This window comes from Trifolium pratense, linkage group LG6, assembly GCF_020283565.1.
Source record: "Trifolium pratense cultivar HEN17-A07 linkage group LG6, ARS_RC_1.1, whole genome shotgun sequence".
Taxonomy (NCBI): domain Eukaryota; kingdom Viridiplantae; phylum Streptophyta; class Magnoliopsida; order Fabales; family Fabaceae; genus Trifolium; species Trifolium pratense.
Genome location: NC_060064.1, coordinates 11,544,901 through 11,562,950, shown reverse-complemented (window position 1 = coordinate 11,562,950; position 18,050 = coordinate 11,544,901). Strand labels below are relative to the sequence as shown.

Here is an 18,050-nt window from a genome sequence, read left to right as displayed (position 1 = left end):
CATCAGTTTCAATATTTTAATCTATCTTAGAAGATTATTTCTTGCACGTATATGTAGAAAACAAGTCAAGTTAAGTTTTTTTTTTTTTTTTGACAAACAACAAGTCAAGTTAAGTTAGTCATTATAATACAATATATATAAATATAAAACAGAAAATAAAATTCAAAATTAGTAAATGTATTGGATAAAAATACATCTTGTTAATTATAAAAAAGAAACATATAAATAGTTAACAAAAAAGCAAAAACAAATATTACAGTAAGTATAAACTTATTCTAAAATGAAATAATCCAACTTATCATGAAAGTATTTTTACCTACAAAATTTAACTGTCTGCTAGTACTATTGATTCATTTTCCCTGATTTTGGTTGGTATATAAATAACCGCGCCTCTTAAATTCTCTTCTCTATTATTACTCTCACTCACTCACAGTTGTTTCTCTTAAACCCAAACAATCACGCTCTTGGCGGCGACACTTTCCATCCTTCCTTCTTCACTCTCATTTGGATCATGGCAGCTGTTGCTCCTTCTCCTGACAGTATCCTTCTTTCTCATCCATACACCACTTTCTCTATCTCTGTGTTTTCTTTTTGTTATTTCTTTTTCTTCATTTTTTTTTTTGGAAATTTAACTCATAACCATTAGGTTTACTCAGTAATTCATTTCTTAGGGTTTCTTAATTTCTTTTCCCTTACTCTCTAATCAAACTATATGCTTTTGCTTTTAGTATTTGTTGTTCATAACTGTAACCTAATGCTTTTTAGGTAAATTCCCAAAAGCCAAAATCATTTTTTTTAAATTATTTATTTTGAAATATTAATATATGTAGTATTTGGTTAGTTTACTTAATTGTTTTGGTATGTAAGCATAGGTTTTCTTAGTTATATTTATTTTTTTGCGTATGTTATTGTTTTGGAGTAGCTGTAGTTGTTTAAATTTTCTTAATTATTTTTTGTTTATTTTACTTTTTATGTGTCAATTTCAGTGTTTATGACATAGTTGTGTAAAAAAGTATATTTTTTTCTTTAACTTCACTGCTATAGAAGCTGCAAGTTTACTGCAGAGTTTGACCCTGGATTCACAACCCAAGACTATTGTTGGAGATGTTGAGCCTGTCAAGAAGGTAATTCTCATATTTCACCCTTGTTAAGAAAAGTTTGTAGTGTAATCAGTGACGGAGCCAGGTTTTTCAATAGTGGGGGCACCAAATATATAAATTTGTAACATTAAATATATAATCTAAAAAATCTTTCTTTTATAGATAGATCCAATTTTATACTTTCACATTCATCAAGTGCTTAAAGTTAAAATTGGAATAAAAGATAAAAAGTTATAAACTATAAGCTCAAACGATACTTGAAATAACATAGAAAAAATTATAAGTATGAAAGAAAAGTTTTTTTTTTCCAAACACAATTTTATTTTATCAAACAAGCTTATGGGTCCATTTGGGATAACTTTTTTTTAAGCTTATGCAAAACGACTTATTCAAATAAATAAGTTTTTATATGTTATTATAAGTTTTTTTTTTTGTTGAAAACTTGGTATCCAGCTCAAGAACCGACTAATTCGAGAGAACCAATCTCACCGCCCATTGCGGGGGGTCCGTTTAAAGCTAGAGTTTTTTTTTTTAACTCTGTATATATGGACCAACCCACCGAAATTGGCACGAACTTGAGACCTTGAGAGGAGCAAACTCCAAGATCCTAAGCTATAACACCACTAGACCAACCCAAGTGAATATTATTATAAGGTTGTTAGTTTATGAAAAATAGCTTATAAAAATACAGTTTTCGCGTTAGTGAGCATTTATAAATTAACATAAAAAATTATTTGTATAAATTGTTTTACATAAGCTCAAAAATAACTATTTCAAATGAACTCGAAATTATAAGATAGCTTATTTGTATTATCAAACAAATATTGATATTGCCTTGACAATGACTTGAATTGAGCCTAGTTACTTTTCAATTGATGATGGGTGAATGTGGGGGACTAGTTAAAATATCAACACTAAAAATTACTAATTGATGATGGGTGAATGTGGAGGAGTAGCATATAAAAATTTTTCTCAAAAAGTTTGTGCAGGCAAGTGCCCACATAACCCCCTGCCTGCCTCCGTCCCTGAGTGTAATTAATGTGTCTATTTTAATTGATGTACCAAAAATACCCTTTTGAATATGTATATAATTAATCTTGACTTTTTATATTCCAAAACACTAACTGATATTAATCAGGGGTTTATTTGGAAAAGCATGCATCTAGTAATTTGAAAAGGAGTTTATTTATATTTAGGGACAATTTTTTTTTTCTTTTTTTTGTGTTAACCCTCCCCTTCCTATGGGAAGGGGCCATGGTAATCTGGAGTTAAAGCCTGGTCAATAAATTGGCCCACCCAGGAATCGAACACGGGTTCTCCCGAACTGTGAAGCTCATTAGCCACTTGGTTTATTTAGGGACAATTTTTTTTAATTTTTTTTTGGTTTATATTTAGGGACAAATATTTGTTAAATGGGTTCTTATATTTAGGAACATAGGTAGTAGTTGGTATTGAAAGTTGAAACATGTTTAGGCAGAACTCATTTAAGGTCCACCAAACTTGTCTTTTTTGTGAAAAAATAATGATGTTTTGAAACAAGTTTGTGCTTGCTCCTAAAAGCAGTGTAGACCGATAAATAATAAAAATGCAATTTTTGCTTTGAGGGTGAGATTTATAGTTTAACTACAAACTTCTTTTTGCTATGGTTTAGAACGTAAATCTCTTTATTTCATACTCACTTTTCAGAAAAACTACTTTTACGTAATGAATATAATTTAAAATTATGTTTCCAAATGCTCATGTCAATACCTACTAAAATTTAAGATTGTTTATTGTTGGATTGTGTTAACTGATCCTTGTTGTATATTTGTTTGCAGAATGGAGCTGCTTTTTCCAATGGTACAGCTAAGGGGGCGGGCAAGCCATTCAATCCAAATCCAAGTTTTGTTCCTAACAATGGATATCCTTCGACTACATATTATTATGGAGGTAAGGTAAGCTGTTTAATTTTTTAAGGATATATATAAATAAAAACATGCTGATGACCCAAAAGAAATGCAAAGATTGTCGATTTGATATTTGAGCGATTTGTATTACCCTTTTTGGAAAAATGACTCGGTGATGTGATTTATTTTAGGTTATGACGGGCAAGGAGATTGGAGTGCCTATCCCAATTATTTGAACCTTGATGGAGGGATGGCTCAAGTAAGTACCTTGTTCTCTGGTTTTCATTCTTGTGATGAATGTATGTCTTTTTTATATTTATGCCTCAGATCCTTCCAAATATCCATTTGATGTAACCTACTTTCTTTTATATGCTAGCTACAAAGTTCAAGGATTTTAGACCGGTTCTCGCTGCATTTTAAATCGTTTTGTATATGTTTTGAGAGTTATAGACTGTTTTATCCATTTAAGTTGGTAGACTAGTGTAGCTGTTTTGTCTTTAAATGATTATAAAGTATTTTGCAAATTCTTCTCTTTAATTCTTGAAGTAGTAGTGAATCTAGTTATAGTTTGACCCACTGTTCTTGAAGTTTCAACTCTTTTTTGTTGTTTTAATGTTTCTGTTCTAGATTATGATTGTTACTTACCCCTTGGCTCTAACAACTCCATAAATGTTTTTTTTTGCTGGATCTATTTACAGAGTGTTTATGGGGATAATTGCTCTTATATGTATCATCAAGGTTATGGCTACCCACCATATGGAGCATATGCTTCGCCGAATTCCTCCTCACCAATAGTTCAACCTGATGGTCAGATGTATGGGCTTCAACAGTACCAGTATCCTTGTTCTTATTACAACTCTCCAACTTCTGCTGATGGATCATTTTCTTCTTACAAAACCAGTGTTCCACAACGAGAAATGTCAACTGCTGTTAATGCGGATCGCATTCCTCCAAATGTTATGAATAAAGGAAACTCTGTTAGCCTGGTCAATGGTGACTGTACAAACCAAAATGGGTTAAAGGCTTTTATATCAAGTTCCCAGCACACATCTTTGAATACAAGGGATTCTTATCAAGGGTCTAGCTTGCCAGCTTGTGCTCCATTGTCAGGACATCAGGGTCCAAAGTTGAGTACTCACGGTACACAGTCAGCAATTGCTACAGACGTGTCATTGGTTTCTGATAGACAGTTCAAACATGGAGGAAAGGTTGGATTATCTTCACAAGCGGCTCATGTCAAAGATTTCTCATCTCAAAGGAATCAACGACACTCTCAGCCACTTCCACAATTCATGGTATGGTAGTTTGGTCACCCTTTTCCTTAGTGCAATTGTGCATGCTAAGTAAGCGAGCTTGATATAATTGAGTTTTTTTTGTTGCTTAAAATCAAGTCATAGTTAAACTCAAATATATTTTCTTTGTTGCAGAACTTGAATGGTTCCAGGCATCCATCTGGAATGGAACTAGTTCCTGGATTCATGAACGGGATTTATCCAAGCAACAGTATGTTCAGCCAATATGGAAACACATTCAGAGCAAATTCTCGTTATGGGTCTTCTGTATATGGATCTAGAACAGGTTCTTTTGATAGCAAGTATAGATCCACAGGTAATGGCTATTTTGCTAATGATTCCAGAAAAAATGTGGACGGTTTCAGTGAGCTAAACAAGGGACCAAGAGGTGCCAAGAGTTACGATAATAAAAGCGCCAAAAGTCTTGGAGCTGTCACATTATTACTCAAAGGACAGAACCTTACAGTGAAGAGTGATGACAAAGAAGTAGTGCCTCTTGTTGTTCCAAGTAAAGAACATTACAATGGAGAAGATTTGTCTGAGCATTATTCTGATGCTAAGTTTTTTATCATCAAATCCTATAGCGAGGACGATGTTCATAAGAGCATAAAATACAATGTTTGGGCAAGTACTCCCAACGGCAACAAAAAGCTGGATGTGGCATACCAGGAAGCCAAGGAGAAGCCTGGTGGCTGTCCTATATTTTTGTTATTTTCGGTGAGTGTCATATGAAGCATTCACTATGTAACCAACCTCCTAAATTTTCTTAGTTTTATTGAACTGTTTGTTTTCCCTAATTCATTTTTTTTGCTACAGGTCAACACTAGCGGTCAATTTGTTGGTTTAGCCGAGATGACTGGTCCGGTTGATTTTGATAAATCTGTAGAGTATTGGCAGCAGGACAGGTGGACTGGTTGCTTTAATGTGAAGTGGCATGTCATTAAGGATATTCCAAATGGCGTGTTAAGGCACATAACACTAGAAAACAACGAAAACAAACCTGTAACTAATAGCAGGGATACTCAGGAGGTATTTACTTAGTTGTTGCCTGTTTCATTTTTTACTCTACTAGCAACTCACTTTCTACAAGATGCTTATTTAAATGTCATTCCACAGGTTAAGTTCGATAAGGGTATTCAAATTGTCAAAATTTTCAAGGAGCATTCAAGCAAAACAAGCATATTGGATGATTTTGGCTTTTACGAGTCCCGTGAAAAGACCACTCAAGAGAGAAAATATAAAGAGCAGCAGTTACCAAAACAGGTAACAGCTGTCTTAAATCTGTTAGTAGTGGTTTCTTTCATTAATTTTCACCGTGGTTCAGTGTTGGGGGTTTAAAATGTTAGAGCTTGTTTGGTAATTGAAAACATTTACTATATTAATTTTCAAACTAAAGTCCTTTTAGAAAGTTGCTTAAAATTCCTCAAACTAAAGTAAATCGAAACACAAATGTCAACAAATATTGAAGTTTTAAATTTCTTTGCTCAAAACAGGTGAACAAGACCAGTGATATAACATTTGGCTCAGTTACATCACCCAAGTCTCTTGGTACAGCACAAGCAAAGTTGAATGAATCAGCTATTGCAGAAGCAGCACGAGGAAAGTTGAATTCAGAGGTGCTGTTAGAAAGGAATGGATCCACACCAGCATTTGAAGATTCTTCTAAGAGCAGTTAGATTAGTGTGATAGTTATTTTTATTTGCTGATATTTGTTTTATTGGTGTTTTGTTCTTTGTTTTCTGGTTTTTTAGTTTTCTTCCTATTCCTTTAGTAATGAAGAAGTTGTGGTGTTTTTGAGTCTTAGTTTTTTGCTTATCTGACCTTGGTTTGGAGTGGAGTAACTCATTTTAATTTTTTTTCTGTCTCTTTTAATTTAATAAAAAATATAAAATGTGGCTGTTTTGGTCCTCAATTTCCTAGTATGCCTTTCATTATTTTTAATCTTGTACAAAGATTCTTGTGCAATGAACGAATAGTATAAAATGATATCTGGCAGTTAATTCAATTTTTTAATAGCAAAAAATAAGTAAAATATAAATGTATGGCTTAATTGAAGGAGTTTAAACATTTTTTTAATAGCAAAAAAGGTACTACTAAAAGCTAAAATATTTTGTTACATTTAACCTTCATTGAGGAATTTAATACTATATTGCTTAAAGTTTTCACCAAAAGTAATTTATTGCTTAAATAAATAAATAAAATTATTTAACTGAATTATTTATGAAGTATAAACTTTTAATAATAATTTTATTTTTCTTTTGACACTAATAATAATTTGAATTATCAAATAGAAATTTTTAATACCTGTTGTGGAAATGATATTTGATTCAATATTGACATATTATACAGTAAAATACCATGAATGTGTTTAAACTTTATATAAAAAAATTCACTAAATAAAAGAGAAATATATAATGAATGTGAAAATAGTAAGATTCTTTTATTTTAGCTGCAAAATATAAAAGTCTTTTAACACTAGTTAATAAATGTGAAAATAGTTCATTTATTTAATACTTGAAAGAAAGTGATCATTATTATTTAGCACTAGTAGAAGGAAAAATTAAAACCCTCCAAGGAATAGAACCAAAATGGATAACAAGGGATATCTGTGGCAGTGCTGAGTTGAACTCTTTGTCCTTTATTGAAACTATTAGATTAATCCATTCAAGAGTAAGCCATGGTGACTCCAAAGAAAACATGCTCTTCCACACAGAATCAATCACTTGACAATTCCTTCTACAAGGAACCAAAAAAATGTGTTAGAATTACATTAACATGCTCATAATTTGTTTGTCTAGAATCTCTTAAAAAAGTACACCATATTGCTTATTCTCTATGGCTTCTTTTCTTTCCTTATCTCTTCCCAAATTAAACTTAATAAAAGCCTCTTCAGCTGCTACTACAACTACAACAACAACAACTCCTGAGTCACTCAATGAGAAATATGGAAGAAAAGGTATCAAATTCTTGGAGTCTAATAGCATTCCCATTGTTGAGTTGACTGTTAGAAATGGAAGCTCATTGAGTTTAAGAATACCTGATGCTCATGTTACATCTTACAAACCAAAAGTGTTTTGGAAAGATGATGGATGTGAGGAATTTCTTTACACAATTCCTGCTGATGAAACTGGTCTTTATAAAGCCAAAGGTGGAATTGGTTTGGTTTTCAATGAAGTGTTACAACCTGGTGCAAAAGAGTTGTTTCCTTCTACTTTAGAATGGACTGTTAATGATGTTGATTATGATGCCATTGATGCTCTTCAGGTACCATTTCATTGATATATTTACCTACCCTTTTGCTTGTAACTGCTCTGAGTGTGAAACACGGACACTCCTCCTATTAGGCGTGTCCCTGGGTCAGACACGCGTCAGTGTCCGTATATGTTCTTTATAGGCTGTGATTATGTCTGGTTCTATGTTTGAACCTCTTGGAATCATATGTTTGGATTAGTCAAACAATGATTAGAATACAATTTTGTTATGTTTAGCATTCAACCTCAAAATTGATTTATTAAGCGTATATTTGGAGTCCAGAGCAAAACCAATTAAGCGATTATAATTATAGTATGATAATTCATTCATTGGTGGCAAAGCTCTAAACATATGTTTGTTTTGGTTGTGGTTGGAGGAGTGTGAACGCGGACTCGGAAGCTACACTTTGCAGCTTTTTAGTTTTCATGTTACTGTACAATGCAATGGTAGTGAAAAAACTCGCTCCCAAACATGAATCCGTACATAGGTGAAAAGTGGCAAACATATATATACACACACAAGCAATTTTAATCCAAATAGTCAACACAATAATTGTAACAATCAAATTATTCGTGAATATATTCAAACATAAATCACTTTACATTCAACTCACTTTCAACCAAAATCAATTTCAGCAAACACATAATTATACCATTTTTTGGTTGGAAATCAGCATAGTTACATTATAGTATTATACTATCTAGCACAACCAATGCATTTTTCTTTTTTCCCCATCTTGTTGCTAGCACTGTGACAGTGAAATACTGAAACTTGTTTTTGATGCTTCTATACTGTTTTCTGCAGGTTGAATTGATCAGCACTAATAGATTTTTTGACATCACATACATTGTGTCCCTATATCCTGTGAGCATGGCAACAGCAGTTATAGTTAAGAACAAAGCTCCAAAACCAGTCACTCTAACCAATGCTATACTAAGCCATTTTAGATTTAAGAGAAGAGGTGGAGCTGCAATTAAAGGTCTTCAAACTTGCTCATACTCCACACTCACTCCTCCTGTTTCTCCTTTTCAAATCTTGACTCCATCAGAAGCAATTAAATCTCAGTCTCAGAGATTGATTTCATTTGGTGCCGAGCCTGAAGTGAAGCAAGGTTCATGGACTAAACAAGAAGTTCCTATTACTCTCCTTGAAAATAAGATGAGTAGAGTTTTTGCTGCACCTCCGGAAGAAAGATCAAAGGCTTTTTATAACACACTACCTTCAAAATACGAAATCATCGATCAGGTTTGAACGACGAGTTTCACTTTTATACTAGATTTTTTACACTGTCAATCGATCATAAGATGATTTGTGATCGACTGACAGTATAAAAAATCTTTAGCCAGACAATAGTGCCAATTAAACATGTTACCGATTTTTATTTTCAGGGACGCGAGATTTTCTACAGGGTGATAAGAATGGGATTTGAGGATATTTATGTGTCAAGTCCTGGTTCATTGTCGGAGAAATACGGAAACGATTATTTTGTATGCACCGGTCCTGCTTCATTATTGGTGCCTGTGACTGTGAATCCTGGTGAAGAATGGAGAGGAGCACAAGTTATTGAGCATGATAATCTCTCATAATCAAATCATTATTTGAAACCTTTCCTTTCACCCTTTCTTTCTCTTTGTATTGTTCTTCCTTTGTATGTATATTTGTTTAGTTGATTTTATGTCCTATAGTACAATACTATCAATAAAATAGTTTACATGATGAAATTCCTGGCACACAGTGGACAGGTGTTGCTCAAGGTGTAGCAACACTTGTCTGTTGTAGACAGATGTTGTTACTGGTGCGCCAACACTTGTCTATAAACAGAGCAAATAACATAAAACAATACAAACAGTAAAGTAAATAACACACAAGAGTTGTTAACCCAGTTCAGCCTAAAGCCTACTCTGGGGGATACCAATCCAGGAATGAAGTCCACTATCAGCAGTATTACTTCGAAGTTAAACTCACCCGTTTACAACTTCTCACTTAATCACTACCCAATGACCCTTCTACCTAGGAACTCCTAGATATGAGACCCCGTCCCAATTCCCACCTTAGCAACACAGACAGCGCTGCTATTCAGTTCCACAATCACAACAGGTGGAGACACACTCCTAAGAAACTAGGATTCACTCTTGCTTAAAAGCTTGCAAGTAAACCACACAACACAATAGAACAATCTCCGTACTTCAAAGCTTAGGAGAAGTTCACACTTACAACTCAATAACACTCAGGTCCTAAGCTTGCATCAATGAGATACAAGAAAGGCTCACAATTAACACTCTAAAATCCCTAAAAACACACGCTTTGTAAGACTCGATTTTAGATACTTGAAACCATATGCTTGCCTTCGTATTTATAGTAGTAGAACGACTTGGGCTTCAAGACAAAATTAGGGCTTCTAGAATTGCGGCAGCAGTGATATATTTTTGAAAACAATAGTTATATTTTTGAAACCGCAAAAATATATTTTCCAAAAATATAATTCCTTTGGAAAATAAAACTAGGGTTTAGCTGCCTCATGAAACACATTAAACACGTGCGCCTTCCTCTGTAAGAAACCTTGAAACAATTCCTCAAACAGATCTTCAAAAGATTGAGTAGAAAATAATAACATCCAGCTGGCGCGCGCGCAGAACAGAGTCAGGTGTTGTTCCAAAGTGTCACAACATTTGTCACAACACTTGGGGTCAGTACACTTGTCTCAACACTTGGCTAAAATATGTTTTTGCAAAATGTAGCCAATATACAAAAACCCAACAATCTCCCCCTTTGGCAAATTTTGGCTAAAACAATATTAGACCAGTATATAGAGAGATACAATATTATCTTTCCTTCGAGTCACCATGATCACACAACTAGGAAAGAAAGTAACACATAATAAAAACTACTTCCAGAAGAGATAAGTGGTATCAGAGGCAATGCAACAGCGGAATAAAAACAACTAGCCTCATGGAACAACACAAGGGAGAAATAAACTCCCAAAGTAGATGCTAAGAAGTAGGAGAAATAAACTCCTAATAGTTTAACGCGCATTTCTTCAACATAAGAACAACAGGGAAAAATAAATTCCCATAAACATCTGAGAAGGATAAATTCTCAGTCATAATAGATAGTGGACTCAATAGTCAGGTGCCATAACACTTGGCACAACATTTGTCATCAATCATATTCAGGCGATCAAGAGATGATATCACTCACACTCCCCCTGAATTCATACATACACACACCAGATAGAGAAAGAATATTCACTACTCCCCCTCGGTACATGCATATTACTCACACTCCCCCTCAATACGAGCATACGAACACTAGCACAAAAACAGTCACCAGATGTGGGAGCATCTGTCCATACACTTGTCTCACACACACACTACTCCCCCTTTTTAGCCACAATTTAGACAAACATCATGAATAGGAAATCATAGTGTACCAGAGCATAGAGAATATCAGTGTGCAGTTATTACAGACCATGGAGCACACACAGGTGCTAGAAATTTAGGGCCTTGCCCAAAAAAAGATACGGAGAACAAAAGTAGTGGAAAGAGAACATGCGCGCTTTCATCCACAATACCATGACCAAACTCCAACAGTATAGCATGAAGATCATAAGTAACAAGCCATAAACCTATACTATCTTCATCACATCAACCACATAGTGCACAGAGCTACTACAACCAAATATAACACCATGGGATACATAGTTCATCATATATAAATCAGTAGTGGAGGAACCATATCATATCCACCACATCAAACATTTCCCCCTTGTTTGCACATCATGAAAGAGACATCATCTAAGAGGGAACACTTACATGTCATATTTCTTCCTGTCAGGTGACATAATTTCCAGGACATCTAGCGCAGAGTTACACACACACAGATGAAGATTAACCAGTTTCAACTTCAAGAGGCATATACCAAATCCATCTTCAACAATCATATAAAAACTTCAAACCAGAAGTTTCAGAAACAGGTCTGAAATAGTCACATATACTAGAAGTAATCACCTCTGAATATCACATATATGAGCACACAATATCAGAAACACATTCAGAACATAAGAATTTTCATCTGCTTCCTAGTGAGAGTACCAACCATTGGCTGAGCAGATGTACCTACACATGGTACAACATTTGTCTCCAGTGTCATAGATGCATCAACATCTGACACAACATCCGTCTTAGGGATGAGTTCCACGAGTGAATCAGCAGTAACTCACTTGTGGTTTTAGTAACTCATAATTAACAATAGCAGGGGGACACAAGAGAATCAACCATCAGTAGTTGATCAGCTTTCAATAACAAAGAACAATAATCATTTGCTCCCAACTAAAATGCTCATCCTAGGTGATTTGGATGACGCTCCAAAGTACAGATAACAATTAACCATTGAACATAAGTTGAAACAGCTCCAATGTTCATAATCCCTTGAAGTGCTTTTTACTACAGCAGAACAAGAGTTCCATGCTCTCATAGACTTGATGATATCAAGTTAGAGTAAACAACCTTCATCCCGTTTCAGAGAAATACCACCATTCATATTGAGAAAAATAAATTCTCAATATAAAGATGTCAAGACATTAAGTCTGACATGTCTTCAAGGTCTTCCAGCTTCAGATTAAGGACTCTCCCTTAATAACTGCATAATCTGCTGGTCAGATGTTCCAACATTTGGGAGGACATCAGTCTCCTTCTCAAGGAATACACAAAGAGATCCTTTATCAAGGCCACTGGAGGTTGACTTTTAGGATTAGAAGCAAAAATAAATTGCTCATAAGTTCATTCAGATCTCTCTTCAACAAACTTCATATATGAGTGCCTTTATGAGTGGACTTGAGATCACCCTCAAGTATCTTTGGCATCTCTAACAAGTTAGTTGGATCTCTCATCGAGTATCACCTCACCAAGGGATACAGCTTCAAAGAACAACATAGTTTTGCATACTCAGCACCCAAAACCACCATGAGTTTTCCATCAGATATATATGCAGCGGAATTCGAACTAGAAAACTCATCACCAAACTTCAGGCACAACATAATGACCTTTGCACACACTCCACATTCTAGGTCCAACAGGTTAATATAGGTTTGAAAATAAATCAAACCATACAACAAATCATCACCAAAGCTACACGCCTGAATAATAATGGACAGGTCTATTACACGCCCTGCCATGAATAGTCCATCCTCCACTTCTAGGGACCATTCAACCAATATGAACTTCTTCGAGTTCAAACAACTTTTCTCATTAGATGGGGAATTAACATCAGTGTGTTCGTCAGACACTTCTTCTTTATTATCAGTCATCACCTGACCATTTTCATTTCCAGGAACAATCACATGTTCGGGGATTTCAGGAACAGTTTCACCTTGTTTATTCTCTCGGGCCAAAGATGTGTCAACATCTTGCACAACATTAGTCTCAAGAACGATTTTCTTGAACCAATCAATCACATAGTCAATCATGACTTTACCAGAAGTACCAACATTAACATTAACTTTAGAGGAAGAATTCATATCACATTTCCCTTGATTAGCGTGCACCATACAATGGAGAGAGGGAAAAGAGGCGGTTGCACGCGTTACATGCAGTAACTGCTACAATTCTTTAAATAGGCAAATAATTAGCTTGCCCCTTAACTTTCCAGATTGAGCTTCTTCTTTCAAATTCTTGAGAGTTACATATGTAGATATTCTTATGGTAACTCCTTGGTCAGGATTTCTAATAGAGATTTCCTTTGAGTGGTTCTTCTGAACTCTGATTGATGGACCTTTGTTTGGTCTCAAATTCTCTGTATTAGGCTCAAAGTCTTGAATAGAATCATATTCAGCTTGATCATCATCTGGTGTTGGGACAGGTGTGACTACATCTGTCTCTTCAGCTGAATCTATACTTGTCAAATCAGTATCATCAATTACGACATTGATTGATTCCATCATGGTTTTCGTTCTAGAATTGAAAACTCTATAGGCTCTGTTGTTGGTTGAATAACCTAGAAATATTCCCTCATCACTTTTGGGATCCAATTTCCTCCTAGGTTCTCTATCGGCCAAGATGTAACATTTTGATCTGAACACATGGAAATATTTTACAGTAGGCTTTCTGTTCTTCCATAGTTCACACAGTGTTGTTGCAGTACCTGTTCTTAATGTTACTCTATTATGGATGTAACATGACGTATTCATAGCTTCAGCCCAAAATTTATAAGGAAGGTCTTTGGCATGTAACATAACCCTAACAGATTCTTGTAAAGTTCTGTTCTTTCTTTCAACCACACCATTTTGTTGAGGTGTAATAGGTGAAGAGAATTCATGAGCTATTCCTTCAGCAGCACAAAACTCAGCAAATTTAGAGTTTTCAAACTCCTTTCCATGGTCACTTCTAATTCTTAAAATACCACAGTCGTTTTCTTTTTGAAGTTGTAAGCAAAGATCTTTGAATTCATCAAAGGTTTCAGATTTTTGCCTAATGAAGTTAACCCAAGTGTATCTAGAGAAATCATCAACAACAACAAAAGCATATTTCTTACCTCCAAGGCTTTCAACTTGCATAGGACCCATCAAGTCCATGTGTAGTAGCTCAAGAACTCTAGAAGTGGACAAGTGTTGCAACTTTTGGTGCGACACTTTGGTTTGCTTGCCAATCTGACATTCGCCACAGATGTTGTCTTCCTGTATTTGTAAGTTTGGTAAGCCTCTGATAGCTTCCTCAGATATAGCTCTTTTCATACTCTTCAGGTTAAGATGTCCTAGTTTTTGGTGCCACAACTTAACCTCATCTTCTTTTGTTAAGAGACATGTAGATACATTAGCTTCTTCTAGAGGAACCCACAAGTAACAATTATCCTTCGATCTAACACCCTTCATCAGGATGTCACCTTCATCATTGGTAACAAGACATTCATTTTTTGTAAAGTTGACTTGCATGCCTTGATCACATAGTTGGCGTATACTAATTAGATTAGCAGTTAGCCCTTTTACAATAAGAACATTTTCAAGTTTAGGTAGACCATTGTCAATCAGCCTTCCTATACCTTTAATTTCTCCTTTAGCTCCATCTCCGAATGTTACAAAACTTGTTGCATAGGATTTTATATCCATCAAATATTTTTCAACACCGGTCATATGTTTAGAACAACCACTATCAAAGTACCAATCTTCTTTTGATGAGGCTCTAAGAGAAGTGTGAGCAATCAAGCTTTTCTCACAACTTTCAGCTGCACAACCCTTGGTGTTGGTTACATCAACCTTTTGTTTCCACTCCTTCTTTGCATTAGTTATGGATGGATCAAGTTTCTCTTGAATAGTTTCATTTGGATACCCATATAACTTATAGCAGTAAGGTCTTATGTGCCCCTTTCTTCCACAGTGATGACATCTCCATGAACGATATTTGCTTTTATGCCTTGGTATAAATCTAGGATTCTGCCTTCTTTGACGATGTGGAGCCATATGTGGTAACACTTGTCTGTGTGTAGTATGATGTCCGGTGGACAAGTGTGGTGACATTTTTCCATACATTGTTGGAGAGGGTTGGTTACTTATCTCAGGCATATATTTTCCATCTTTGTTGTAATCTTTAATTCTATTAACGCTTTTATACTCATACCCAATGCCTGTTTTGGCTCTACTAGGGTTAGGTAGTTTTTCTAGGATTTCATCTAGGTCAGTTCCTTTAAATAACATAACAACATGCTTCTTTAGATTCTCAAGATGAGAGTTCAATTCAGTTACCTCTTCATTCAGCTTAGATATTTCTGCTAGTTGCTCAAGCTTATCTGTTTCCAGATTGGCGATGATTGCCTTCTGCTCCTCAATTGTTTTCAACCCTTCTTCACACTTAACACCAATCTCAGAGATTTTTGTTAGATTGACAATTCTTTCAGTTTGCAACTTTGAGATTGTCTCCTTTTGTTTTTCTGAGATTCTGCAGACTTCTTCACTCCTTAGACACAGCTCCTTGTATGATTCAGCAAGTTCATCAAAGGTCAGCTCTTCATCACATGATTCAGTGTCAGATGTGCATACACCTGTCAGTGCATGAATAGACTTTGCAGTATCAGTTTCTCCTTCAGAATCCTCATCTGACCATGAAACAGTTAACCCCTTTTTCTGTTTCTTCAAGAAGGTTGCACATTCAGTTCTAATGTGTCCATACCCTTCACATTCATGGCATTGAACACCTTTATTTGGAGCTGATTTCTCATCTGTTACAGGTTTTCTGAAATTCCTATAAGTGTTGCGACCAATGTCAGCTGCACTTGTCTTTGGACGTTTGTCCATTATTTTTAGCACCTTATTAAATTGTTTTCTTAGAAGAACCATTGCATCAGAGATGCTATTCTCAGACTCCGTGTCACTCTGTTGATCTTCTTCCTCAGCATTCGAGACAAAGGCAATGCTCTTGTTTTTCTTATTCATCTTTTCATTTGTAGCTACCTCATAGGTTTGTAGTGAACCAACTAGTTCATCTAGCTTCATATCTGTGATATCCTTTGCTTCTTCTATAGCTGTGACTTTCATGTCAAACTTCTTAGGTAAAGACCTAAGCATTTTTCTTACCATCTTTTCTTCAGGTATCTTTTCACCCAAGGCATCAAATTGATTGTCAAAATCAAGTATGGTCATGTGAAAATCCTGAATGGTTTCATCATCATTCATTCTTAGATTCTCAAACTTAGTTGTTAGGAGTTGTAGCTTTGACAACTTCACTTTAGAGGTACCTTCATGAACAGTCTCAAGAATTGTCCAAGCTTCCTTAGCAGAGACACACTTTTTGATGAGTCTGAATATGTGTTTGTCAACACCATTATATAGTGCATATAATGCTTTTGAGTTTGCAAGAGCAAGCTCATCCTCTTCTTTGGACCATTCTTCAGCAGATTTCAACTCAAAAGTTGGTTTACCATCTTTGTCCATCTTCACAGGTGGAGTCCACCCTCTCAGCACTGCCTTCCATGTCTTGCTATCAATTTGTTTTAGAAAGGTCATCATGCGGGACTTCCAATAGTCATAGTTTGAAGCACCAACCAGAAGAGGTGGTCTGGTAACAAAACCTCCTTCTTTGTCCATCCTTGCCAGAAACGATTTCCCTGGAGCTCACCCTAAAATTCAGAACAGGGTGCCTGCTCTGATACCAATTGAAATTCCTGGCACACAGTGGACAGGTGTTGCTCAAGGTGTAGCAACACTTGTCTGTTGTAGACAGATGTTGTTACTGGTGCGCCAACACTTGTCTATAAACAGAGCAAATAACATAAAACAATACAAACAGTAAAGTAAATAACACACAAGAGTTGTTAACCCAGTTCAGCCTAAAGCCTACTCTGGGGGATACCAATCCAGGAATGAAGTCCACTATCAGCAGTATTACTTCGAAGTTAAACTCACCCGTTTACAACTTCTCACTTAATCACTACCCAATGACCCTTCTACCTAGGAACTCCTAGATATGAGACCCCGTCCCAATTCCCACCTTAGCAACACAGACAGCGCTGCTATTCAGTTCCACAATCACAACAGGTGGAGACACACTCCTAAGAAACTAGGATTCACTCTTGCTTAAAAGCTTGCAAGTAAACCACACAACACAATAGAACAATCTCCGTACTTCAAAGCTTAGGAGAAGTTCACACTTACAACTCAATAACACTCAGGTCCTAAGCTTGCATCAATGAGATACAAGAAAGGCTCACAATTAACACTCTAAAATCCCTAAAAACACACGCTTTGTAAGACTCGATTTTAGATACTTGAAACCATATGCTTGCCTTCGTATTTATAGTAGTAGAACGACTTGGGCTTCAAGACAAAATTAGGGCTTCTAGAATTGCGGCAGCAGTGATATATTTTTGAAAACAATAGTTATATTTTTGAAACCGCAAAAATATATTTTCCAAAAATATAATTCCTTTGGAAAATAAAACTAGGGTTTAGCTGCCTCATGAAACACATTAAACACGTGCGCCTTCCTCTGTAAGAAACCTTGAAACAATTCCTCAAACAGATCTTCAAAAGATTGAGTAGAAAATAATAACATCCAGCTGGCGCGCGCGCAGAACAGAGTCAGGTGTTGTTCCAAAGTGTCACAACATTTGTCACAACACTTGGGGTCAGTACACTTGTCTCAACACTTGGCTAAAATATGTTTTTGCAAAATGTAGCCAATATACAAAAACCCAACACATGATATTTGCAGATCCCTTAGAATGCCTAAATGATGCAAAATACTTCTCAATTCTCATACTATCTTTAACAAATAAGCATTGGCATGAGATAAAACTTGATAAAGTAATAAGAACAAGATGGTAATACATAGATCTACAAATTGGAGAATAACATACAAATCATATGGTTAACTGATTATTATGTTACGAATAGTGAAATTTGTATTCTATACTTTTGTTTTCCAACAAGTTTATAGAAGCTATGAAGCTAACACTAATTTTTGCATCATTTAACTACTAATTTTCACACTCACCTTTCAATCTATATACTTTGCACACCTTCTACTGTTTCTTTG

The 18,050-nt window shown here is 35.4% G+C and overlaps 2 protein-coding genes across 4 annotated transcripts; both read left to right on the top strand.

Moving 5' to 3' along the window:
• The first annotated feature begins 231 nt into the window (after positions 1 to 231).
• On the top strand, positions 232 to 6,190 carry LOC123890075 (YTH domain-containing protein ECT4-like). Of its 2 annotated transcripts, XM_045939611.1 has the most exons (9): positions 232 to 539; positions 1,045 to 1,124; positions 2,918 to 3,029; positions 3,178 to 3,245; positions 3,685 to 4,281; positions 4,414 to 4,995; positions 5,095 to 5,307; positions 5,395 to 5,541; positions 5,772 to 6,190. In XM_045939611.1, the coding sequence occupies exons 1-9, from the start codon at positions 512 to 514 to the stop codon at positions 5,952 to 5,954; spliced, it is 2,010 nt and encodes a 669-aa protein (XP_045795567.1). In that variant the 5' UTR covers positions 232 to 511; the 3' UTR covers positions 5,955 to 6,190. The 2 variants fall into 2 exon arrangements, with proteins under 2 accessions (XP_045795567.1, XP_045795568.1); XM_045939612.1 differs by lacking the exons at positions 232 to 539; positions 1,045 to 1,124 and having other exon boundaries at positions 2,979 to 3,034.
• Positions 6,191 to 6,820: 630 nt separating this feature from the next.
• On the top strand, positions 6,821 to 17,757 carry LOC123890074 (photosynthetic NDH subunit of subcomplex B 2, chloroplastic). Of its 2 annotated transcripts, XR_006802698.1 has the most exons (4): positions 6,821 to 7,542; positions 8,335 to 8,775; positions 8,919 to 9,242; positions 17,714 to 17,757. XR_006802698.1 is itself a non-coding variant. In XM_045939610.1 (3 exons), exons 1-3 carry the CDS (start codon positions 7,114 to 7,116, stop codon positions 9,114 to 9,116), a joined length of 1,068 nt encoding a protein of 355 aa, XP_045795566.1. In that variant the 5' UTR covers positions 6,821 to 7,113; the 3' UTR covers positions 9,117 to 9,247. The 2 variants fall into 2 exon arrangements, 1 of the variants encoding a protein (XP_045795566.1); XM_045939610.1 differs by lacking the exon at positions 17,714 to 17,757 and having other exon boundaries at positions 8,919 to 9,247.
• Positions 17,758 to 18,050: the final 293 nt, after the last annotated feature.